Source organism: Mobula hypostoma, chromosome 9 (assembly GCF_963921235.1).
Source record: "Mobula hypostoma chromosome 9, sMobHyp1.1, whole genome shotgun sequence".
NCBI classification, from domain to species: domain Eukaryota; kingdom Metazoa; phylum Chordata; class Chondrichthyes; order Myliobatiformes; family Myliobatidae; genus Mobula; species Mobula hypostoma.
In genome coordinates, this window is record NC_086105.1 from 119,271,366 (window position 1) to 119,298,555 (window position 27,190).

General features: G+C 38.7%; 1 protein-coding gene across 15 annotated transcripts in view; it reads left to right on the forward strand.

Annotated features, from left to right (window-relative positions):
- Positions 1-26,483, forward strand: part of rbfox1 (RNA binding fox-1 homolog 1) — a 1,583,823-nt gene extending 1,557,340 nt beyond the window's left edge. For 12 of the 15 annotated variants that reach the window (XM_063058997.1, XM_063058996.1, XM_063059001.1 and 9 more), the window contains 2 exons: positions 24,352-24,427; positions 24,799-26,483. In XM_063058997.1, coding sequence (XP_062915067.1) covers positions 24,352-24,427; positions 24,799-24,847 — 125 coding nt within the window. In that variant the 3' untranslated portion in view covers positions 24,848-26,483. Of the gene's footprint in view, positions 1-24,351; positions 24,428-24,720 lie in introns of all 15 variants that reach the window. The other 3 variants (XM_063058995.1, XM_063058993.1, XM_063059000.1) reach the window with 1 other exon arrangement.
- The last annotated feature ends 707 nt before the right edge of the window (positions 26,484-27,190 follow it).

Here is a 27,190-nt window from a genome sequence, read left to right on the forward strand (position 1 = left end):
TGCCTTATAAAGCCTCAACATTACATACAAAATGCTGGAGGAACTCAGCAGGCCAAGCAGCATCTATGGAACAGAGTAAAGTCGAGATTTGTGCCGAGACCCTTCAAGAAGAGACTCGAACCAAAACGTCATCTCTACTCTTTTCCATAGATGCTATCTGATATCTACTCTCACCTCTCTTTTACACTTTATACTTCTGAAGAAACTTTAGATATCCTCTTTAATATTATTAGGTAGCTTACCTTTGTATTCCATCCTTTCCTTCATTATGACTTTCTTAGTTGCCTTCTGTTTGCTTTTAAAAGCTTCCCAATTCTCTAACTTCCCATTAATTTTTGTTCTATCATATGCCCTTTCTTTGGCTTTTACATTAACTTTGACTTCTCTTTTCAGCCACAGTTGCATTATCCTGCCTTTAGAATACCTCTTCCTCTTTGGGATGTATCTATCCTTTTGCTTCTGAATTGCTTCCAGAAACTCTAGCCATTGTTGTTCTGCCATCATCCCTACAAGTATCCCCTTCAAATCAACCTTAGCCAGCTCCCCTCTCATGCTTCTGTAATTCTCTTTTCTCTACTGTAATACTGATATATCTGACTTTAGCTTCTCCTTCTCAAATTGCAGGGTGAATTCTATCATATTATGATCACTGGCCCTTAGGGTTCCTTTACCTTAAGATCTCCAATCAATTCTGGTTCATTGCACATCACCAAATCCAGAATAGCTGATCCCCCTGTGGGCTCAACCACGAGCTACTCTAAAAAGCCATCTTGTCAACATTCTACAAATTCCCCTTCTTGGGATCCAGCACCAACCTGATTTCCCCAACCTACCTGCATATTGAAATCCCACATTACTATCATAATAATGTCCTTTAGACATGCTTTTTCTATCTCCCATTGTAATTTGTAGTCCACGTCTTTGCTACTGTTTGGAGTCTGTATATAACTCCCATCAGGTGTTTTTTTTTACGCTTGCAGTTTCTTAGCTCTGCCCACAATGATTCTACACCTTAAGATCCTCTGTAACCTCTTTCTAATGATTTGATTTGATTTTTTTTTACCAACAGTGCCACCCTCTGCCTACCTGTCTATCATTTTGATGCAATGTGTATCCTTTGACATTAAACTCCCAGCTATAATTTTCTTCCAGCCACGATTCAGTGATGCCCACAACATCACACATGCCAATCTGCTCCTGTGCTTCAAGTCCACCTGCTTTATTCTTTCCTCTGCATGCATCCAAATATACCACCTTCATTCCTATATTCATCACCCTTTTCAATTTTGTACCCCTTTTCCATTTCAACTCATCCCATTGACTGCAAGTTTGCCCTATCATCAGCCCCTCCTTGCTAGCGGTCTCTCTAAATACTGCCTTTGTTAGTAAACCAACTTCCCCATCCTTAGCCCTATCACTCTGATTCTCATCCCCCTGGCAAATCAGCTCGAGCAAACCTACCCGCAAGGATGTTGGTCCCTTTCAGGTTCAGGTACAACCCGTCCCTTTTGGTTTTACCAATTCCTGCCCCCATACCATTTTCAGCCATTCCAATTCATCCTGTTCTTACCCTCAGTGGCGCAAGGCACAAGCAGCAATCCAGACACTACTACCTTGAAGGTCTTGGTTTTCAGCTTTCTACCTAGCTGCCTGAAGTCTTTCTTCAGTATCTCCTCACCTTTCCTACCTTTGTCATTGGTGCCAATATGTACCAAGATTTCTGGCTGCTCCCCCTCCCAGTTTAGAATGTCGAGGACCCAACCTGGGAAGTTCCTAACCCTGGCATCTGGGAGGCAACATACCATCCGGGAGTCTATATCACATCCACAGAATCTCGTCTCTATTCCTCTAACGATGGAATCTCATATCACTACTACAGTCCTCTTCACCTGTCTTCTTTTCTGAGCCACAGCGCCAGTCTCAGTGCCAGAGACCCGATCACTGCAAATTCCCCCGGTAGGTCGTCCCCTTCAACTGTATCCAAAATGCTATACTTATTGAGGGGAACGTCCATAGGGATAGTCTGCACGGGCTGCCCATTTCCCTTCCTTCTCCTGACAGCCGCCCAGTTCCCTGCCTCCTGCAACCTACAGGCAGCTACCTCCCTGTAGCTATCTGTTACTTCCTCAGTCTCCCATACGAGCCAAAAGGTCCTCGAGCTGCAGCTCCAGTTCCTTAACATGTTCTCTGAGGAACTGCATCTCAGTGCACCTGGTGCAGTATGTAAATCCTACTCATTTACATTTATTTTCTTGCCATCCGTCCATTTACAATGCTATGAATGTTACGACTGTGCAGATACAGAAGTTTTTATTGTTTCATGATAACATTTTTCAGTATGTTGAGCCCTTTGATCATGAAGCTGTTGGGAGCAGATTGTAATTCCTTGGGTAAATTGCAGTTGAAGACTTCACTGACTTTGGCAGCAACATCTCAGTTGGTCAGCAGTTGGGTAATGGCAACTAGTTAGAGGAGAAAATAAAGGATTAAGTGGGGGAAGTCTTCTAGAAAGTTTTAGGGTTCAGGGAAAGCTTTGATAATTGTGACGTATCAGGGAGTAGTGTTCTTAACATCTACAGTCTGAATTGAGCCTGAACTCAGAGTCAGAGAAACAGCACAGAAACAGGCTCTTTGGCCCATCTAGTCCATGCCAAAGTATTATTCTGCCTAGACCTATTGACTTGCACCTGGACTATAGTCCTCCATGCCCCTCCCATCCATGTACAGTACTTACCCAAACTTCTCTCAAGTGTTAAAATCAAACCTGGATCCATCCTTCCCGATGAAAACTGATCAAGACTTGCAGAGCAGCACAATCCACAACTTTTTGAAGTTTCATTTGGTCTGAGTAAACACTGTAACAACAAGAATTACAAATAATATAAAATATGATATTACAAGAAACTACCAAAGAATATATGATGTAAAATCCTACAAAATGCCACGCATTACTGTATACAATGTAGACCACAGCTTTCACCCTTTCACATGTACATCCATCTAACTCTGACTCTGGCCACAGCTCATTCAAAGAAGCTTATTTCCATCTGCTCGGGTAAACATTCCTGTCCACAGTTTCTTGCAAGCTGCCCTTTAACTTTAGATATTCCTCAGCTGCACAGTTTTTTTCAACTCCCGATGACTTTGAACTTAACCCATCACGATACACAGTTGGAGGAATCTGATCCCATGGGTACAGGAGATGAATCCTGGTTGTAGTACCTCACACATGAGCAAAATTTTTCATGATCTTTCAATTTCTTCTTTTTTGTAATTTATTTTTTTATTGAATTTCATCATCAAACAAATTTCCATAAGATGTATTTCAGATACTGTACATATATATCATATATGTCATATTTGTCACAAATCTCCACATAATATTTATCTGAGGTATAAACTTATAGAAAGGAGAGGAAAGAAAGAATTGTGTGTATGACTGGTATAGCACAGGCTTCAATTTGTTTGTTTGTCAGAAGTCCATGAACTGGTCCATTTAATGAACCAGTCCATTGTTATTTGGAAAATATCATTCTGCTTGATAGTCAGTCATTATCATGAAATAATATCTTGCTGAGAAAATATTTGAATTTATCTGCATTCTAAAAGACTAGTGAATTGGTTTTAATTTGGTACATCTTGGATAATTAAGGCTTTCAAAAAGTATGGGCCAAATCCAGACTTGGTTCTTTCCATTTTGACTTGTAAATCTTGTTGCCAGTCATATCACAAAAAAATTGGTGAAGGAGAAAATTTATTTAGACAATATGTGAGATCAGTGTAGGCACTTCAACTTCTGTAGAGATAAAGAAGATATAGATTCTTTGAAAAAGTTTTTGGCACGTTTTACGAGGACATTTTTTTCACTCATTGAGTACATCTAATTTTACCATCAGTTTATTCTGTGAAAAAGAAAATTATGGTAGGTTACCTTGTAAGGCCACAGTTTCATAGTTACAACTGTAAACAATTCATATAATTTCAATGGTTTAAGAGGTATGACTTTTCATAAAATGGCTTTAGAATATCCCAATAATTCATGTGTCTGTGAAAAAGCCATGAATTTATAAACACAATGCTATCTTGTCGCAGTTTAATTATTTATAGAAACATGATTGGATCTAGATATGGAGTCGTGTCATTGTGCATTAAATGTCCCGTTGTAAATAGATATAATGAGGGCTATGTTACTCCCATTGTGCTATTTTCTCTACGTAAATGCCAGACCTTTAACAAAAATGTAATCCATTATTAATTTAATCAGGAATCGCTTTGCTGCTTGCCAGTTCACTGATTATTAATGTGGATTTTATGTAGTGAGATATACTTTGTTTTGGCTAATAATCTGGTGGAAAAGGTGTTGTGTCAAGATATCATTCTATTTAATGGGCTGGTTGATGAACTTTAAAACTGGCCAATAAATTTTCTGATTGGTTAATTTTATGATCATTAATGAAATAAGCTCCTCCATTTCCAGTTTTATATCTTAACTGTTTTGAGGAAGCTTAGACTATTATTTTGCAAGAATGATTTATTAAAATAAAGAATATCTCTTTAATTTTTTAATGGATTTTATGAGGGAGGTTAGTGAAGGAATCAACAATGCTTTATATTCTGCAACAAAAACAGGACACGCTTAAAGTCTATATCCAGTCAAGTAAATGTTGGTATTTTCTCTCAAGTCAGTATCCCTGATATTGAGATAAATGCAGTTGGATTTGTTAACTTCATTCCCATGCCCAACACCAGATAACTGAAACAAGCACTTAATTCTGAGCTCTGTCATGGGAAGATATTGCCATGTGGACAAGGAAGAAGATTCAAAGATGTACTCAAAACTTATTTAAACAAATACACCATGCCAACTAACTGTTGGGAATATCTAGTCCATGAATACTTGAGAAGGTACACTCACAATGATACTGAGAACCTTGTGTCTATGTATTTGCAGCACACAGAGGCTTTGTGTACGCAGAAAATACACCTCAAAATCCACTCATCCTTTCTGCCAGCGATCACCGGCAGTGTCTGTTGTAGGGCCTGTGAGCACCTCAGAACCCAGAAAACTAGCATGAAATCAGGTCACTCTCAGTCCTGAGAGACTGCCTAAAAAGAAGAAGATCTTATAGAGAACACACCCAGGGTAATGCCCTCGATCAGGTTTAGAGGAAAGTATTACGTAGAAGAGATGTATTTTAACAAAGTGCTATTAGCATTGTTAGAAAATTTGACAGCACTTGGCTTTAGAATGTTATGGCTGCCAAATTGTTTCCTCAGGCTTTGACATTATATGCACTCACATTTCAAAGTCAAAGTCAAAGTAAGTTTTATTATCAAAGTACATATATGTCACCACGTAGAAACCTGAGTTTCATTTTCCTGTGGGCATACTCAGCAGATCTGTAGAATAGCAACTATAACGGGATCAATAAAAGATCAGCCAGAGGGCAGAAGACAACAAACTGTGCATATGCAAATATAAATAAATATTAATAAATAACAAGAGCATGAAATAAAAGTGAGATCATTGGTTGTGGAAACATCTCAATGGATGACCAAGAGAGTGTAGTTATCCCCCTTTATTCAAGGGCCTGATGGTTGAGGGGTGGTAACTGTTCTTGAACCTGGTGGTGTGAGTCCTAAGGCTCTTGTATTTTCCTCCTGATGGCAGTAGTGAGAAAAGAGAATGGCCTGGGTGGTGGAGATCTCTGATGATACATGCTGCTTTCCTACAACAGTGTTTCATGGAGATGTGCTCAACAGTTTGGAGAACTATACCCATGATGTACTGGGCCAAATCCACTATCTTTTGTAGGGTTTTCCATTCAAAAGCATTGGTGTTTCCATACCAGGCTGTGAAGCAGCCAGTCAATACACTCTCCACTGGTCAGCAAGAAGTTTGCCGAAGTTTTAGATGCCATGCCAAAGCTCTGCAGACTCCTAAGGAAATAAAGGAACTGTTGAACCTTCTTCACAATTGCACTAACATGCTGGGCCCAGGATAGATCCTCTGATTTAGTAACACCAGGAATTTAACGTGCTAACCTGTCTCACCTCTGAACCTCTAATGAGGGCTGGTTCATGGACCTCTGGTTTCCATCTTCTGAAGTCTACAATCAGTTCCTTGGTCTTGCTGACATTCAGTGAGAGGTTGCTGATATGATACCATTCAGCTAAATTTTCAATCTCCACCTTCCGTCACCACCTTTGATGCAGCCCACAACAGTGGTGTCATCAACAATGGTGCCATTGAGTATGGTATTGGAGCATTGCTTAGCCACATAGCCCTAGGTGTGAAGTGAGTAGGTCAGGGGGCACACAGCCCTGTGGTGCACCTGTGCTGATGGAGATCATGGAGAAGATGCTGTTGCTTATTCAGACTGGCTAGGGTATACAAGTGAGGAAATCCAGGATGCAATTGCACAAGGAGGTATTGAGGCCAAGACCTTGGAGCTTATTGATTGATTTTGAGGGGGTGATGGTATTGAATGCTGAGCTGTGGTCAATAAGGAGCATCCTGATGTACGCATCTTTGCTGTCCAGATGTTCCAGGAATAAGTGACGAGCCAAGGAGATGGCATCTGCTGTAGACCTTTTGCTCCGGTAGGCAAATTGGAGTGGATCCAAGTCAGCACTGAGGAGGGAGCTGATGTGTTTCATCACCAACCTCTCAAAACACTTCATCATTGTAGATGTAAGTGCAACTGGGTGGTAATCATTGAGGCAGGTCACCACGCTCTTCTCGGGCAACAATATAATTGAAGCCTGCTTGAAGCAGGTTGGTACAACACTCTGCTGAAGTGAGATGTTAAAGATTTCAGTGAACACACTAGACAGTTGGTCAGCACAGATCTTTAGGCACTGACCAGGTCCAGATACTTTCTGTGGATTCACCCTCCTGAAGGTCAACCCACACATCAGCTTCGGATACCAAGATCAAACGGTCATCAGGAGATGTGAGGGTTTGTGATAGTTCCTTCATGCTCTGATGGTGAAAGCAAGCATAGAAGGCATTGAGTTTATCGGAAAGCAAAGTCTTGCTTTCTCCCATGTCACTTCTTTTAGCTTTGTAAGCGATGATTACATTCAAGCCCTGCCACACTGTTAAGCATCCCTCGTTGATTCAAGTTTGGTCAGAATCTCCATTTCACCCATGAGATGGCTTTCCAGAGATCAAACATGCATCTCTTGTAGTTTGTTTGGTCTCCAGACTGGAATGCCTCTGATCTAGCCCTCAGCAAATGTCAGATCTCATGGCTTATTCAGGACTTCTGATTGGGGAAGATTCTGAATGATTTAGTGAGGACACCCTCATCTATAGCTGTTTTAATAAAGTCCATCACAACCATGGAGCATGGAGTATTCATTCAAATATCTAGATGAGTGTTTGAACACGAGCCAGTCCACTATGTCAAGACAATCCTGTAATCGTTCCTCTGCCTCCCATGACCACCTCTTAGTTGTCCTAATCTCTGGAACCTTGATTTATAGGCTCTGCCTGTATGCAAGTAGGAGGAGGACAGCCAAGTGATCCGATTTACCAAAATACAGTCTGGAAATGAATGGTAGGCATTCTTTATCTTAGTGTAGCAGTGGCACTTGCGTTGGAGAAACCGTAAGAGGTTGCAGCATTAATTTGTAGTAGGTGTTAATTATTTAATGCTCCAGCTTCAATTAATCTTATGCAGACATCACACTCAGAAGATCAAAAGACTTTCAGCAGGATACAACAAACACCTTCACATAGCAATGCTTCAACTCAAGGATATCAGGATAAAGATTATCCACCAGTGGTTGTCAAGGGATATCAATAAAACGCGTAGGCCACTCCATCACAGCTAAACTGAAAGATGCTTTCAGTTTCTCTCAATTGATGATCACAATCTGATTACTGTACCTATTGATGCCCTCTATTCCAAGAGACCTCGGTGTCTGTGTTCACTCTTGCCTCAAAACAGACAATGGAACAAGCATAAAACTTTGTGAAGATTGTATGCAACAGGAACAATGATTGGAGGGGAGAAATCTGTTTTCTGTCAATGTAGGGAAGTGTTTTAGCTGGTAAAGACCAAATGACAGGATACAGTGACCTGGCGCTCATAGATTAAGGATTAAAGATTAGCTTTATTTGTCGCATGTACATCAAAATATACAGTGAAATGTGTCATTTGTGTCAAATCAAATCAGTGAGGATTGAGCCAGGAGCAGCCCGCGAGTGTTGTTATGCTTCTGCGCCAACATAACAAGCGCACAACTCACTAATCCTTGTCTTTGGAATGTGGGAGGAAACTGAAATACTCGGAGGAAACTCACATAGTCATGGGGAGAACATAAAGGTCCTTACAGCCAACAGCAGGAATCAAACCCTAATGTTACAGCTCATACTGTAAAGCATTTCACGCTTGTGATGATTTCATTCTGTAGCATTCCACTATGCTACCTCTGTTTGAATTACAGTGACAAACCAGAGAACAAGGGATGACTGCTATCTTCTGAGAATATAAATCCTGAATGAAGAAAAAAAGTGAAGTGGGAGGAAGGAATTGGTATGAAAATACCACATTTTCAATGGTTTGCACATGACAATGTTCACCGATATTTACAAGTACCATCATCTTCTGGGTGCCCAGGTTGGGGCGGGGGAAAGGTAACATAATGTGATAATATGCTAGATTTGCATTTGCCAGTTTAGTGTTGCTGACTCTGACTGTATGTCCCTTCCCCTGCAAGGAGAATGGAAGAGCTTCAGTGGAAGAAGTGTGGCCAGGTATTGTTTACAAGCTGGTGGATTGTGGGATATGCAGCAATGCTGAATGTGTAAAGGTGCAGTGGAGCACACATATGTCAAAAATACTGTACATCCTGTTAATTAGATATTGGTGACTTTCGATGGACCAATTGTGGAGGAAGGGTGGTGGTGGTGGTAGGGTTAGAGTGGTACATTTGGTGGGGAATGGTACCAACCTTGATCACTCTGGGGAGAGGTCACCAAACTCTGTATGTCAGGGTTTCTGAAATTTTCGTGTCTGACATAGCCCACCAAAGCAGATTCAGAATGTGGTTCAGAGAAGATTCTTTTCCTCTGCAGATTTATATTTCTTGATTGCATTCTTACTGAAGTAAACTCAAAATCAACTGATCATGCCAAAGATTGTAAAGTAAACTGTACAAAGTTCTCTTTTCTTCAATTTTACAGCATGTTACATTTTAAAAATTTCTCCATTTAAAAAATGGTAACTTTCTTTGTCTGACGGTCATTACCTATATAGTAACATACTGTATTTGACTCGTGCTTACAATTCCAGGCCAATATAAATGCATGGCCAAGTGTTGTCAAGAGTTGGACTGGATGCCAATCTAATTCCAAAGCCAAACTAGGGCTACTGAAGTGATCCAAAGTTTTGACTGTTAAATACTTTATATATTTGATAGTTTTACATCTTGATCGTGAAGCTTTATTGTCAAACTAATGTCAGATTCTGGAAAGTTAAGACTATATTCTCTCACATTATTTAATTTTCCCTTGACTATATTACAGCATTATGGATGGAAATTGCGACAAGTTGAGAGAAACTAGTAATTGATAGATTTGAAATTACGTACCGCTCTGTTTCTAACTGTAAATAAATATCCCGTTGAAATTGCGATTTTGCCAAGCTGCCATCCAGTTAAAATTGCCATATCCAGTTCAAATGGGAATCATCAAAGTTGCTGGTGAACGCAGCAAGCCAGGCAGCATCTCTAGGAAGAGGTACAGTCGACATTTCGGGCCGAGACCCGAAACGTCGATTGTACCTCTTCCTAGAGATGCTGCCTGGCCTGCTGCGTTCACCAGCAACTTTGATGTGTGTTGCTTGAATTTCCAGCACCTGCAAAATTCCTCATGTTTCCAGTTCAAATGATCTATTTCTTATGCCCTGTATTGTGAATAATCCCTGTCATAACATAGCTAGAGCTAAAAGTATATACCAGACTAATCACATGTTACTGCAGAGAAGTGGGAAGCCATTTTCTGTCTCACGTCTGCTCAGATTAAAGAAGATATTTGGAAAATTATAAATTATTTTCACCATCTCAAAAAATTTGAAATTTAGGATTCAAGTTATTCAATTACCAGTATGAAGTAACCACTGAGATTTCCTTCCCTTGTTACTTTTGTGGAACTCTTTGGTCTCTATCTGATATCAAAATCTGTAATTAATCTATGGATTTTTTAAATTCCGTTCCTTTGCTGCTGAATTGCGCTTATATATGGATAATAACTTTAACATTTCAATAATTAATGCTGAGGTGATTATACCAAATACCACATGAGGCTGTGAACATTGTATTTTTTTGTAAATTTACTTTCTTATTGGCAAAATTTAAACTAAATACTGGTGAGGGCATGTTTATTCTGGGATCTTGTTACAAGCAACCATGATTGTTATCTTAATGAAATATGTTTTAATATAACATATCCATTACATATAAGCATTTCACTTTTATAACAGGTCAGTTCAGTTTATTTTATATTTGAGTTGTGTGGTTCTATGTCAGGATATCAACTATTTTAGACTGCATGTTAAATATATATAGAGAGATATATTAGCTACTTCTTACACTGGAACATTAATCCATTGTTCTTTCAAGGGATTAGAATATATAGAACAGGAATTTTTGACCCATCATGTTCTCAGTGGCACGATCTATATTTGTCACCTTCTCTAGTTTTATTGTGGCACGAGGCATTGAACGACTTCTGCAGAAATGGAATTTAACCCTTATAATAATTTCTCCTATTAAACTAAAGACTTTTAAAGAAAAGTAGGTGAGATTTTACACTACAGCTTTAATATGTCATTATGTTAGATTCAGAATCAGAATCAGGTTTATTATCACCGGCATGTGTCGTGAAATATGTTAACTGAGCAACATCAGTACAATGCAATACATGATAATATAGAAATATATAAATTACAGTATATATATGCATATTAAACAGATTAAAAACAGTGCAAAAACAGAAATAATACATATTTTAAAAGTAAGGTAGTGTACGTGAGTTCAATGTCCATTTAGGAATCATACGGCAGCGGTCTAAATGACTGAGAGTGTGTGCCATCAGGGTTTCTATACCTCCTTCCTGACAGTAGCAATAAGAAGAAGGTGATGGGGTTCCTTAATAATGGGCATCACCTTTCTGAGGCACCACTCCTTAAAGATGTCTTGGATACTAAGGAGGCTAGTAGCCAAGATGGAGCTGACTAATTTTACAACTTTCTCTCACTTCTTTCCATACTGTGCAGTAGCCCCACCCCCACCCCTGCCCCCCACTCCCAACCAGACAGTGATGCAGCCTGTCCGAATGATCCCCACGGTACATCGATAGCTGTTTTAGGGTAGAATATCATTGTTCAAAATGGGTTAAATGGGTTACATTTTGCAAAGATTGAAAGGCCATCATGACAAATGAAGTCAAGTTTGTTGTCATGTGGACAATTACAGTGAGGTACTGGTACAATAAGAAACTTGCAGCAGCATTACAAGCACATGGGTTCTGACAACACAAAGGACATATGTAATATATGACAGTGAAAGAAAAAAAAACAGTTCAGAACAATCAGAGATAAGTCCATGCTCGTGTAAGAGATGTCCGTGGTATTCTGTTGCTGAGGTAGGATTTGGGTTGCGCAGGTCAGTTCAAGAACCCGATGATTTTAGGAAAGTAGATGTTCCTGATCAAACATGTTGTGCAAGGAGGATTGATAAACCAGGGTTTTACCTTTAATGGAGAGGAAAGATTCTTCATTAGAAAGAGGTGACTCAGGATCGGAAGGTGTAGAAACTATATGGGTTGAGCTAAGAAATCGCAGGGGTGAAAGGATGGCAGTTATATACAGGCCTCCTAACAGCTGCAGTGATGTGGACTACAAATTACAACAGGAAATAGAAAAGGCTTATCAGAAGGGCAGTGTTATGATAATTGTGGAGGATTTTAAAATGCGAGTGGATTGGGAAAATCAGGTCAGCGCTGGATCTCAAGAGAGAGAATTTGTAGAATGTCTGCGAGATGGCTTTTTAGAACAGCTTGTTGTTGAGCCCACTAGGGGATCGGCTGTACTGTATTGGGTATTGTGTAATGAACTGGAGGTGATTAGAGAGATTGAGGTGAAAGGAACCCTTGGGAGGCAGTGATCATAACATGATTGAGTTCACTGTGAAATTTGAGAAAGAAAAGCCGAAATCCGATGTGTCGGTATTTCAGTGGAGTAAAGGAAATTACAGTGGCATGAGAGAGGAACTGGCCAAAGTTGACTGGAAAGGGACACTAGTGGGAAGGATGGCAGAGCAGCAGTGGCTGGAGTTTATGCGAGAAGTGAGGAAGGTGCAAGACAGATACATTCCAAAATAGAAAAAATTTTCGAATGGAAAAAGGATGCAACCGTGGCTGACAAGAGAAGTCAAAGCCAAAGTTAAAGCTAAGGAGAGGGCATACAAGAAAGCAAAAATTAGTGGGAAGACAGAGGATTGGGAAGTTTTTAATAGCTTACAAAAGGAAACCAAGAAGGTCATTAAGTGGGAAAAGATAAACTATGAAAAGAAGCTAGCAAATAATATCAAAGAAGATACTAAAAGCTTTTTCAAGTATATAAAGAGTAAAAGACAGGTGACAGAAGATGTAGGACTGATAGAAAATGATACTGGAGAAATTGTAATGGGAGATAAGGAGATGGTGGAGGAACTGAACGAGTATTTTGCATCAGTCTTTACTGAGGAAGACATCAGCAGTATACCGGACACTCAAGGGTGTCAGGGAAGAGAAGTGTGCGCAGTCACAATTATGACAGAGAAAGTACTCAGGAAGCTGAATAGTCTAAGGGTAGATAAATCTCCCGGACCAGATGGAATGCACCCTCATATTCTGAAGGAAGTAGCTGTGGAGATTGCGGAGGCATTAGCAATGATCTTTCAAAACTCAATAGATTCTGGCATGGTTCCGGAGGACTGGAAGATTGCAAAGGCCACTCCGCTATTTAAGAAGGGGGCAAGGAAGCAAAAAGGAAATTATAGACCGGTTAGTTTGATATCGGTGGTTGGGAAATTGTTGGAGTCGATTGTCAAGGATGAGGTTATGGAGTACCTGGAGGCATATGACAAGATAGGCAGAACTCAGCATGATTTCCTTAAAGGAAAATCCTACCTGACAAACCTATTGCAATTTTTTGAGGAAATTACCAGTAGGCTAGACAAGGGAGATGCAGTGGATGTTGTATATTTGAATTTTCAGAAGGCCTTTGACAAGTTGCCACACATGAGGCTACTTAACAAGATAAGAGCCCATGGAATTATGAGAAAGTTACATATGTGGATAAAGCGTTGGTTGATTAGCAGGAAACAGAGAGTGGGAATAAAGGGATCCTATTCTGGTTGGCTGCCAGTTACCAGTGGTGTTCCACAGGGGTCCGTGCTGGGGCCGCCTCTTTTTACATTGTACATCAACGATTTGGATTATGGAATAGATGGCTTTGTGGCTAAGTTTGCTGATGATACAAAGATAGGTGGAGGGGCGGTAGTGCTGAGGAAACAGAGAGTCTGCAGAGAGACTTAGATGGATTGGGAAAATGGGCAAAGAAGTGGCAAATGAAATACAATGTTGGAAAGTGTATGGTTATGCATTTTGGCAGAAGAAATAAACGGGCAGACTATTATTTAAATGAAGAGAGAATTCAAAGTTCTGAGATGCAGTGGGACTTGGGAGTCCTTGTGCACGATACCCTTAAGTTTAACCTCCAGGTTGAGTCGGTGGTGAAGACTACAATGTTGGTATTCATTTCTAGAGGAATAGAGTATAGGAGCAGGGATGTGATGTTGAGGCTCTATAAGGCACTGGTAAGACCTCATTTGGAGTACTGTGGGCAGTTTTGGGCTCCTTATTTAAGAAAGGATGTGCTGACATTGGAAAGGGTTCAGGGAAGATTAACTAGAATGATTCCGGGATTGAGAGGGTTAACATATGAGAAACATTTGTCTGCTCTTAGACTGTATTCCTTGGAGTTTAGAAGAATGGGGGGGGGAACCTCATAGAAATATTTCGAATGTTGAAAAGTATGGACAGAGTGGATGTGGCAAAATTGTTTCCCATGGTGGGGGAGTCTAGTACGAGAGGGCATGGCTTAAGGATTGAAGGGCACCCATTCAGAACAGAGATGCAAAGAAATTTTTTTAGCCAGAGGGTGGTGAATCTGTGGAATTTGTTGCCATGGGCGGCAGTGGAGGCCAAGTCATTGGGTGTATTTAAGGTAGAGATTGATAGGTATCTGAGTAGCCAGGGCATCAAGGATTATGGTGAGAAGGCGGGGGAGTGGGACTAAATGGGAGAATGGATCAGCTCATGATAAAATGGCAGTGCAGACTCGATGAGCCGAATGGCCGACTTCTACTCCTTGGTCTTATGGTCTTAATTCCTCTAAGAAAAATGTGGACTCAATCGCAAAATGAGATCCACTGGAACAATGAGAAGTTTAGAAGTTTTGTCAGATTGTGAAGGGCATGGATAGAGTAGGTAGGCCATATCTTTCTCCCTCAGAGACAAAATAACTTAGATTAGAGGGAATTCATTTAATGTGATTCAGTTATGCACTGTAAGTTTACTACACCAAGTGGTGGGTACCTAGAATGCACTGCCAGGGATGGTAGCTGATGTAAATAAGACAGAAGCATTTCAGATCCTCTTAGATAGGCTCATGAATGTGCAGAAAATGGAGGGATTTGGACATTGTGTAGGCAGAAAGGATTAGTTTAGTTAGGCATTTATTTACTAGTTTAATTAGTTAAGCACAACATCATACACTGAAGGCCTCTACCTCTTCCATCTTATCTATGTTCTATACAAATATATATGATTACAGACCTGCTGCTCAAGATCAAGTCCTCCAGATGATCCATAATTTCTTGAGCTGAATGACAAATGAGTCCTTGACTAGCAGATAGGGCCAGAGTTCCTGTTAGTTAATCTGGGCCTGCAAGTTGGGTATTGGGGTATGGACTTCCTGGGTCTACTTTGTCTCAACTACTACCTGAGTGTCATTTTACTGTTGTATACTGCTCTCAGTCAAAAGTGAAATGGCATGGAGTCTTTTTGACATCATTGAGAATAGAACTCAATGCCATCAATGCTATTTTCAGTTTGACTTAAATATCTTAAGAAATCAACTGTTTGCTTCTGGCAGAAGTCGTGGACTTAAAACTCAGTAGCAAAATGAGATTGGGCACAATCCACCTTCTCATTTTCATTGTCCTATTACCACTGGGCAGAAGGGTTGGAAATTCACTCCATTCACGAGGAGACATTTTTAATTGATGGAGTGCCGCTTAATTCAATTACGAGTTTCAGATGTAATTTTTAAATAGTCAATTATACAAATTTTGCTTTCGAGCACTTCTGTAGTTTGTTCAGCGGTACTAGAAATATTCCAGAGAGTCAATACACCAATAAAATTTAATGTTTGCATTGTTATGTACTTTTGCTCTTCCATAAAATGCCTTATAATATTGCTGATACAACAAGTTTCAAGTGCAATGTGCAGCCATCCTGTGACCGATTATTCTGACTAAAGATCAAGTCCCTTTAATCAGAAGAAAGTACTTTGGTACTGTGGATAGCCAGGCTCTGTGCCCTTGTATGCCCTTTAAGGCACATTTCACAGATTCACCTTGAAGTAAGTTGAACAAGTTGTAAAAGTTGAAATGACATTACATGTCATAAAACCCAACACTGTCCTATGGACGACATAAAACACATTTGGTTGAATCCCTATCTCTTGAAGAATTTTAAATCATGAAGTAATATTCCAATTTTCTAGCAGCCACTCTAGATGGAACTAGCAGGTTGTTTACCCTCGGTCTCAGCCAGCAAGCAAGTGGTACAGATTGATGCATTGCAATAGAGACTACAATTCAAAAAGGTCAATTATCTTTTAAGTGCTTTAAAATGTGGTGGGTCATGAAAAATGTTAAATGAACGTACGTTCTTTTTCTTTCATTAAAAAATCAAAAATAAGCACCCAGATTGACTTGATCTTTTTAACTGTAGGTTCTTTACTATTATATTATAAATTTTCTTGAAAATATGAGCAAAGGATAAGGCACTGCTGAAATTTTCATATTTAGCTGAGCACAGCAGCTAATACAAGATATTGATAAATTGTGTAAACCAGTTTACTAAGATGAATGTTTTGGTCAGCACTCAATCCAATGCAACGGGTTATAGGGCATTTTAGTGGGTTAAGGAAATTTCCGTTTGAATCAGGTGTGAATTTGCCTAGATTACACAACAGGATCAATAAAGCTCATGCATGAAAATATAAAGAACATGCACAAAAAGTGCTGGAGGAGCTCAGCAAATCAGGCAGCATCTATGGAGGTGAATAAACAGTTAAAGCTTTAGGCTCTGCCCATTCATTAGGACTGGAAAGAAAAGAGGCAGAAACCAGAAAAAGAAGGGAGGGGAAGTACAGGCTGCCAGGTGATAGGTGAGACCAGATATGGGAGAAGGTAGGTGTGTGGGGGAGGGTGCTATTCTCCTCTGCAGATGGTGTTTACCTTGTTAAATTCCTTCAATATTTAGTGTTTGATGCTCAAAATTTCTAGTATCTGCAGCGTCTCTTGTGTTTGTGAAAGTATAATGCTTGCATTCTGCATCATAGGATTTGGAAAATCAATTTATTGAATTATTTGATATTATTCATTTTGATTATTACTGACTAAACTTTAACCCATTGTATATTGATCATTAAGTTCACATGTTCCTCCTTCCAATGCCCTTTTTGCTTTTCTATAAGAGACCATGAGCGAAGTTCCAATAGTCAGGAATATGGCTATCAGTATCACGCAAATACCTTCTCATCAAGTTGTGATGCAATTATCAGTATTGATTGATCTAAGAACTGTTCTCATGCACTTTCAAGAGAAATATTTGGAAACATTGATAAGAAGGTGTTCTAGGAGTTTTTAGTGTGCCTTCCTAGTGCTGATTCATTATAGAAACCACCTCAAGGACTCAGATTAAAATGATGGCATTTCTGGTTGTAACCTGTTAGCACATACTGTTCTCACACACTAAGTTTTAGCATAAATATTGAATCTCTTTGTTCAAGCTTATGACAGTCAGCATTAGGTGACCTGTACAAATATTTATCATGGGTTAAAGTGCTGAACTAGTTGCTTATGTATTTCAATTATTTTCTAGTTTTGATTTTCTATTGCCATGGACCAGCTTTTCTAAGTGATGAACTGAGAATGTTGCTGATGTTTGCAGTCTGCAAAAGGTCTTTATAACATTTGATCTGGCTGCATTTCCATGTTAACTTATAGGAAAGTGCTTGCCTTTGGTTTATTCAGCAGTTACTCTGACCCCAATCAAGCCAGTCATGGGTTAACCAAACTTATCTGGATGCATTGAATCAAGTTGTGCGTGAAACCAGCTTATTGCTTCTTCTGTTTATTTCCCCAAAAGCGGAAAGAATGTAAGAATGTAACCAAGTAAGAAGACAAATTAAATTGCTCTTTGACTTCAGTGAATTCATGCCAGTTGCTAACCATTATAGTTGACAATGAATTTGTGTAAACTCCCAACCATTAGTTGAAAAAGGTTATTAATCTCCAAAGAGCATTAGCTACAATGATTAAGAGGCTCAATTGCTTCACAGGGAAGGAAGACCTTGTCAGATCTCTGGACTGGAATTGTTTCCACTGTGTTTAGGTTGGAGAGGAATTTCTGCCTATTGCAATTTTTCTCTGGAAATTTGGTCCTGTGGTAACATGCAAAACTTGCATATAACTCACTGAATTCAAAGGCTAAAAAAAAACTCACAGTGAAACTGTTGTAAATATTCTGCATGTCAGACCATGTGTGTCGGGGGAAGTAAGAGTTAATGTTTCAGGTCAATGGACATTAATCAGAGAAGATCTGAGCCCCGGTGATGAATCACTGAGCTGAATTGTTAACCCATTTGTTTTCGTTCACAGATGTTGCTGACCTGCTAAAGGTTTCTAACGTTTTGTTTTAATTTTAAACTTCTTCAAACCTCCATATTTGATTTGAGTCATAAGGGTCTCACTGCTAAACTTTAACGCTATAATTAACTGAATTGCTGTAACTAACCAGTATAGATATGCTGTATTGTGTTAGTCCTTTGAATATAATAATAAACAATTTTAATTCTCACACACATTTCAATATTTTGCCCAAAGGCATTCTAAAAATAAAGAATCAAGAAGTTTATTTTTCCTACAAGTTTGAGGAACTAGGACTTTCAATAAACAATGTTCAGTGGATTTTATTTTTCATTACTACTTGGATTGTAATGTAAAATCGATTAAGAACTTACTGAAACCTAATAAAATATTTCAAGATGATTCCAACAAATGTCATTTCACAATCTGATTTTATGTGCCCTATAGCAGATCTCATCTTGGTGACACCTGACCTTTACATCAGTTCCTTTTTCTTCGTTCCATCATGTCATCCTAAAATCCAATAACTGCCAGTCTCTTTTTGAAAGAGATATTCCCAAAAAGAAAGATCTCCCAGTTCCACTACTCCGTAGTGCTTATATGTTGCAATGTGTTGTCTATGCATTGTCAGTAACCAATTTTTTGTAAGTTATTTTCTTCTGGTGGTTAAGCATTTAAGGACTGAGTAAATCTAACTGAGAGAATGCCTTACTGATAGCAATTAATCACAACTTAACTACTGAAAGTTTACTTAGCAAGTAAGAGATTTTGCTTATGTATCAAGAAGGTCATATCTTCCCGTGAATAATTTCAAATTTAAACAAATTTGGTATAGGCTTGTTTTCAGGTCCAAAATACTATAGAAGGCTTAGTGTAAATAAAGGTCAAAGGCACACATAAAAATTTAATGTTTGAAGAGTAGAAGTGAGATGATGTTTCATGTTCATAGGATCAAATTTGTGTTTGCTATCTCACTGGCAGTAGTCCTTCCTCAATGTTGCCAACAGTTATGTAAGAAAACATAGGGTTGATGGGCAGAGTTCTCCAGTAGCCATTGGATTGGGTGAAACATTGTTTGCCTAGAAATAATAAAATAAGATTTCACCCAACTTTGGTGCATTAAACCATCAGTAGGTTTGAAGCTGAGAATCATTCAGGTCCCCCATACAAAACTATGTAATTCCCCGTTGCAAACTATAGCTGCTCTGGAGTCCTTTGGATCTTTGTGAGATATCTGTGCGGTACGAGGGAGGCTCTGTATGCCAAGAGAGCTCAGGACACAGGAGAGGGTGAACATAAGAAGAAAAAAACAGTAGTGCTGGAATTTGGAACAACCTCAAAAATAAAACAACAGAGGAACTCAATGGGCGAGGCAGCATCTGCGTAAGAGTCTTCACGTGGACCAGTATTTTGACCCTCCACAGATGTAACGTGACCTATGGAATTCTTCTGGCATTTTATTTTTTGCCCAACAGAAGAAGTTGGCAGGTGTAAGTTCCAGGTGCCTCTCAATGTTTGAGAAGTGCTATTCATTCATGCTGACCACTATATTCTGAGTGGCAAATTCCTGCCTCTTCAGTGTAACTGGGTGATGAGTCTTTGAGTATTAAGGTGAGGCATAGCCCAATAGTTTCCTTTATCTTCCTCCTCCTCTTACTCTGTACCTCCTGTATCAGGCTCTGGTCCTCATGCTCCTCTTCCTTTTCCATCACCAGTGCCTTCAGTTGCCTAGGTTGTGCAGAAAGCAGTGAAGTATCAATACTGCAGGACACCCTGAACTAATGCAAGCAATGAAATCTCAGATTAAGAAGATCCATGCGGTTATCTACATCAATTCATGCACTTGCATCCCTCTTGTGTTTGCATTTGTTTATTTCTGTCGAGATACAGCGCGGGACAGGTACTTCCAGCCCACCGAGCTGCACCGCCCAGGACTCACAAGCCTAATTTACAATGACCAATTAACCTACTGATTGGTACACCTTTGGACTGTGGGAGGGGGAGCCAAAGCACTCAGAGGAAACCTACTGTTCACAGGAAGAACATACAAACTTCTCACAAACAGTTTTGGAATTGAACTCCGAACCCTAGCATCCCAAGCTGTAATCGTGTTGTGCTTACTGCTGCACTCGGGTGGCACCCTCAGTTGCAGTAGGAGTGTGAGCTGATGTGAGAAGCAGGAAGAGAACTTCTGTGCCTCAGGATTCATCGCACCTGATAGTGAAATTGTCAGTGAAGACTCCCTTGGAATTCCCTGAAATGTGACATTGATAACGGGGAAATCTCTCTAATGCACACTTTTCAGCACATTGAGGATGTGGAATTTGTTGTTATCAATGGAAAGTTTCATGTTGCTGATGGGAATTCTAGTGGATAAATCAATGTGGTCAATGGCTGCCAATATCCACAGGAAGCCAGTAATAGTGGCAAATCTCAGTACCCAAGATCCCACTTTGCCCTCACCGAAAACAAAGAAAATGAAATCATTTCTTTGGGAATGTGGGGCGGGAGGGGGTACTTATGAATTTGTTAATAAGGCAGAGATCTGTTGAGAATACTTGAAAAGATCCTGTAATAAGGAAACTTCGAGCCAATCTGACTTTGTCCCTATGATAAGAGACCAGTATGGCCTGAAGGAAATAGGCAGTGACCTTCCCATAGTATTTCACACATTTCATTGTTAATCCCTGAAACCTGAGGCTATGTTGATTAGAGCAGTTGAGGAATAATGTGATAGTTAAGATGATGACAACCCGAAAGTAGGCTTTTCACTGATGAGCTCACCTTTGCTTCCTGGTTTGAGATCCCTGGCCCATTCTAGTAACCAGTCACAACCATAATTACATGTCCAGTAATGGAGTCCTCTGCAAGCAGTGCAGATCAGATGCCAGTGCAGGAGATTCAGAATAATAGAACACAATAAACTGAAGCATTATGATCTCTCATGCCTGTTCTACCATTCGATAAGATCACAGCAGATTTGGTTTCACCCCCAACAAAATTTAACTGCACCATTTGTATCATTTAGCATGCACCCTCCACATTCCTTCTGGGGAGAAAATTCTAAAGCTTCCCTGCATTCCAGGTGAAGTTTCTTCTCCCTTCAGTCTCACACAAGCAACCACTTATTTTGAGACAGTTTTAGTCACCCCAACAAGGGAAACATCATACCTGCATCCACCCTATCAAGTTATCTGAGAATTTTGCATGATTCAACAAGCTCATCTCTTATTGTTTGAATTTCAAGAGAGCATTGGCCCAATTTATTCTCTTCAAAGTGCAGATTCACTATCCTTGAAATCAATGTGGTGAACTTTCATTAAATTACCTTTATTACAAGTATATTTTTTTTCTTTGGAAGTGAGATCATGATATCCCAGGCACTATCTCATCACAACCTTATACAAAGACCCCTTCAAACAGCTGGAAAGCTGACAAACCAGGGCAATGTTCATCTGGATACATGAGACAGTTCAGACTACAATTTAGGAACTAATATGGGTTTGTGAGAATAATGACTTAACTACATTAGAATCAGGTTTATTAATACTGGCATGTAACGTGAAATTTGTTAAATTAGCAGCAGCAGTTCGATGCAATACATAATCTAGCAGAGAGAGAAAAAATAAATAAAATAAAGCATAATAATAAATAAACAAGTAAATCAATTATGCATATTGAATAGATTTTTTTTTAATGTGCAAAAACAGAAATACTGTATTTTTAAAACAAGTGAGGTAGTGTCCAAAGCTTCAATGTCCATTTAGGAATCGGATGGCAGAGGGGAAGATGCTGTTCCTGAATCGCTGAGTGTGTGCCTTCAGGCTTCTGTATCACCTACCTGATGGTAACAGTGAGAAAAGGCCATGCCCTGGGTGCTGAAGATCCTTAATAATGGACTCTGCCTTTCTGAGTCACCGCTCCCTAAAGATGTCCTGAGCACTTTGTAGGCTTGTGCTCAAGATGGAGCTGACTAGATTTACAACCTTCTGCAGCTTCTTTCGATCCTGTGCAGTAGCCCCTCCATGCCAGACAGTGATGCAGCCTGTCAGAATGCTCTCCACGGTACAACTATAGAAGTTTTTGAGTGTATTTGTTGACATGCCAAATCTCTTCAAACTCCTAATAAAGTATATATGATTATATCGACATGTTGGGACCAGGTTAGATCCTCAGAGGTCTTGACACCAAGGAACTTGAAGCTGCTCACTCCCTCCGCTTCTGATCCCTTTATGAGGATTGGTATGTGCTCCTTCATCTTACCCTTCCTGAAGTCCACAATCAGCTCTTTCGTCTGACTGACGTTGAGTGCCAGGTTGTTGCTGCGGCACCATTCCACTAGTTGGCATATCTCACTCCTGTACTTTGGTACATTAACAGAGGTTGAAAAAACCATCAGATCTATTGCTGTCGATCAAGCATGAAATTTTTTGGCAAGATCGCTATTTCATTCAGAAATAAACACTATCGGGAGCTCTTTCAAGCAGAAACAATTTTTGCACAATTACTGCCCAAGAAAACTTCAACTAATCATTCTAATTTGCAAGCTCTTAATTCCAGAGGAAGGAATTAAAAATTTAACTACAAGTTGTTCAGCAGTCTTCAGCAATTCCTTTAGGGATTATTATTTAAGCTAGTATAAAACAAGTAAAATGTTACAACATATGCACATTTTGTACAAGGATCCAGGAAAAGTTGCAGGAACCTTGTTCACATATTAAAAATGCTTTGGCAATGATTTTAGCTTGCTGTCAGATATAACTAAAATTCAATGAGAATCAAAAGTAAATTTGGCACATACTTAGTCCAGAGTGGTGCAAAACCTCATACCTTAATTATGAATGATAAACATTGTTTCTTAATTTGTTTCTATCATAGAATAAATTCAAATAAGTAAAAGTCATGTCAGATATATTTCTACCGAATAAAGCTTAAAATGTATAAAGAAGATTTATGCACGTTAGTACTGTACACTTTCATTGCCATAATATTAGCTTAAAGATTAAGGATTAGTTTTATTATATGATTCATATACAGTTCATTGAAACATTGAACCATAAAGTGAAATGCATTGTTTACGTCAGGACTGTAAACTATTAGACTTCAGAGTCAACTATTAAGAAACCATTTTGAAATGAGAATAGAATCCACAAATGTTGATGGTATTAAACTAAAAATGCAGTGTCCTATATTCTATGTTGAATTAGAGAAAACAGACCTTAAACAAATACTGCTTCTTATACCAGTATTTTGGGTTTCAAAGCAATTAATTCCTTTTGATGTAATACATAGATCGCCAGCAATACTAGAATGTTGTTAGTTTTCTGAAAATTTGAAAGCGATGTGAGTTGTAGCTAAAGTTGGAACATACATCCCTGTCAATTAATTCTGGCATCGTTTTATTGGCTAACATTGATCAAATTTATACAAGATGCTATCACCTTGATTCCAATGTTTACCATTTCTCATGGAATTAGCAGGACTGGTGGAAGGAAAAAGCCGCCAATTTTATTGAATTGGATTGTTCTTTTCTCTGATTGGCTTTGAGATATCGGAAATTGACTACATTTACAATACTTGGCCAAGTCCAATATCTAGCAGGGTTTCCATTGTTTCATACATGAAGACATTTTACTCATAGCTGAGCTGTACCTGGGAGGAATTTACATAAAGAAAGGAAAGTTAAGTTAGAAAGGAAAACTAATTTTCCTTGTGTATTTTCAAGAATAGAAAACAAAGGACACCAAATTGCCTACTATCCCTTATCGTTACTGGCCTACAGAATGATAGATTGAGAGCGCATGCAGTCCTAATAGGAAACAAAATGAAATATTTAAGGCACAATGCTGTGTATTTTTTTTACCAACTTTAGAGTAATGTTTAAAGCTATTATATATTCAACAGTAAGTTGTGGCAACATGTTTAGAGATTGATCTACAAGCAGCTGTCATTGTTAGTGCAAACCATGAAAGAAGATTTTTGGTGAAATTTCAATGTTCCCCAAGTTCAAAGAAAATTATATCTCAATCATATTATTACAACGTAATTCATTGTCTCCTGCTTGTTTTTCTTATACATGGTCACCATTGTGATGTTCCCTAGTTTCACAAGGTGGTGAAAATTTCATGATTTTGTAATATCACCATGACAAAATGTTAATTTATGTAAGTTTTAGATGTTGTCTGCTTTTTGATTTTCTACATTTTGTATTTTCTGTTTGCATTATTTTACCCGTATGCATCACACTGCACTTTTGAGTCCAACTCAAACAAGCAATTCTTGTAGTATACTGTAGCTTTGTTGTGTCTCCTTTCTTTACCATTTCTGACTAATCCTCCTTTCTTTTACTTACAGTTACGGAAGAGTTTATGCTGCAGACCCCTACCACCACACACTTGCTCCAGCAGCCACCTACGGCGTTGGTGCCGTGGTAAGCTTCACTTAATTCAGTAGTTTTCTTTCTTCGCCTTCACTCCTGCATGTGTTTTTTTAATCTCCACTAGCATATCCTCAGTTTAACTTAATTGAATTTGTCTCTGGTGCTAACAGCAGCTAAAATGCCACATTAATCCTTCCAGTAAACTTGATGAATGTCTTAATTTCTTGGCAATGTAGTGCATGTAAGTTATTATATTTCTAATTTTGTGAGCATCACCTAGCTGAACGTTTGGCTTAATGGAATAATTAGTCATTTTGATAATTAAATCCATCACTTTGTTTCAGAATGCTTTTGCACCCTTGACTGATGCCAAGACTAGGAGCCTTGCTGATGATGTCGGTCTCGTTCTTTCTTCATTGCAGGCTAGTATATACCGAGGGGGATACAGCCGTTTTGCTCCATACTAAATGACATACCATTAAATCTTCTGCTGGGGGAAAAAAAAAGAAGCTTTTCCAAGGCCTGGGTATTGCAATACATGCAGTAGTGCACCATTATAGCAACTCTAAAAAGAGGAAAAATACTACATTTTTTTAATCTTATACCTCAGATATTTTGTTCTGTGTATTTTAATAAGTGGGTTTTGATTTATGAAAGTTACATATTTGATTATTGGCTAAAGCAACTGCTTTTCTTATGGTGATGACATCTTTGAGATGTAAGAATTATGAGAGCCACAATCACTGAGACACTTATATGTGAAGATGCAGAATAACAGTCATTTGGGATTTTCATCTGTTTTGTAGGAGTGTAAGTGACAAAATTGGTCATTTTTCTTCATTTCAATTTTGTTTGCTTTAAGAAGGAGGGAGGGTTAAGGGAAAGGGTGTTAATCTGCATAAACTAGATTTGAAAGAGGGCACCACTGCACCAAGTATCTTTGCTATCAATTGTCTTAAATTATTCACTATTTGTTCAAGCCAAAGGTTATGTTTTTGGATGTTTCTCAGCACTTGTACATAAGGTTTCAGTAAGGGCATCCATTCAATTACCAGATACTCCACCAGGCAGTATTCAGCAGTTCAACCATAGATAGGTCTATTTAAGTAAATCTGCTAGTTAGGCCATCAATGAACATTCTTTTTATATTACTTCCAGTATATAAATTATTGATATCATTGCTGACTTTTGTATTATGGGAGAGAAAACATTCAGAAAATGGTAATAAAGCATTGTTTATATTTTTCTTTTTTCAGAAGGAAAGTAATAAACTTGATTCTTTGTACCAGTAAAGTGTATAAATAAATTTCAAATAGTGCAGTGGAAATGCTCAGTTATAGATTACACAGCCTATGATGTTTTAGAATTAGCATAGTCGATAAACTGTAAGCTGTATCATTTTTATGGAATACATGATAATCATATTCAGATTTATATAAGCATTTTACAAGTATTGCAATCATTAAGTGTAGATAATCATGGTATTTTCGTCGGCTTGGTACTTTTGAGACATGACTGTTTTGTGTAAACAAACGGCAATTTTTCATCGCTTGACAGCTCGCGTTATTTTGTTACGTTATTTTCTGAGGAGGCCTTTTATTTTTGGACTAGACTGAATAAAAAGCATTCACGATAAAAGAAGCATTCTACGTAGAATGCTTTGAATGAATCACAAAAAAAAAAGAAAGTCAATTCCGCCTCTGGGCCGTTTCAGTGTTAAAAGTGCAATGTGAGCAAGTTGTCGGGTCAGCTTCCCTGAGCGTCCTTGAAAAATTGCAGCTTGTCTGTGCAGATGCTAGAATACGTTCACTTTGTCCTGTTGAACAGTACCTAAGTTGGGGTGTTTGTCACAGATCTCCTTGTTTTTTGTAATAACGCAGCTTAAAAACTTTTTCCTCTGCCTTTTTGCTGCAACTCTTAGTTATACTCCTCATGTGAAGTGTGTGCGCTTCCCAGCGTACACTTTAGTAAATATCAATCCACAAGCTGTGATATACCTATGCGATTAAAAACCTGCTGGAAAGTGTTGTGGCCAGGCTTTCTCTTTGTCATCGTATGTGCATGCAGTATGATCAGTTGAACAATAACCATCAATAAAATTTCACAATATTGGAAATATTACTACTGTCGCTTCTGTTTTTTCCCCAATTATGGGATATTATCAAATTCTGGCAAATTTATAATTGGTTCCTATCAACTGGAGTGCGTTTAACTACCTGCTTCAATGTAGGAGAGGAATCAAGACATTTTAGCTTGCAAAATCAATCACATATCATTTATTCTTCCCAATCATACTCATCTACAAATTGCACTATTATGAGTGCTTTACTGAGGTAGCGAGAAGTATAGACAGAGTCCATGGAGGGAAGGCTGGTTCCTGTGATTTGCTGAGATGCATCCACAACTCTGCAATCACATGCACAGAAATTGTCATATGAAGGAATTATGCATCCAGTCAGAAACTGTCCATGGTATTCTTTCAAAGAGGTGATTGAATACAAAGCAGCATTGAAAACATTTAATTGAGGAAGACAACCAAGAAATATGGTATTTCATAAACAAAGAATGGCACATGAGGCTAAGAAGAAAATGCCTCAAACCTAAAATAAATTTGATATCAAAAGACATGCTGAAACTATTAAAATATTGCATCAGAAATGCCATTTTTTTTGTAAATACTAAAAAGAAAGAAAATCGGAATATAATAAAAAAGGCAATTGAAAAGATTCAGAGTGGGTCAAACAGCATGATTGGGAGATTAGATTATGTATATGGGTGTTCTTACATGGAAGAGAAGAGGCTGCGAGGTTATAT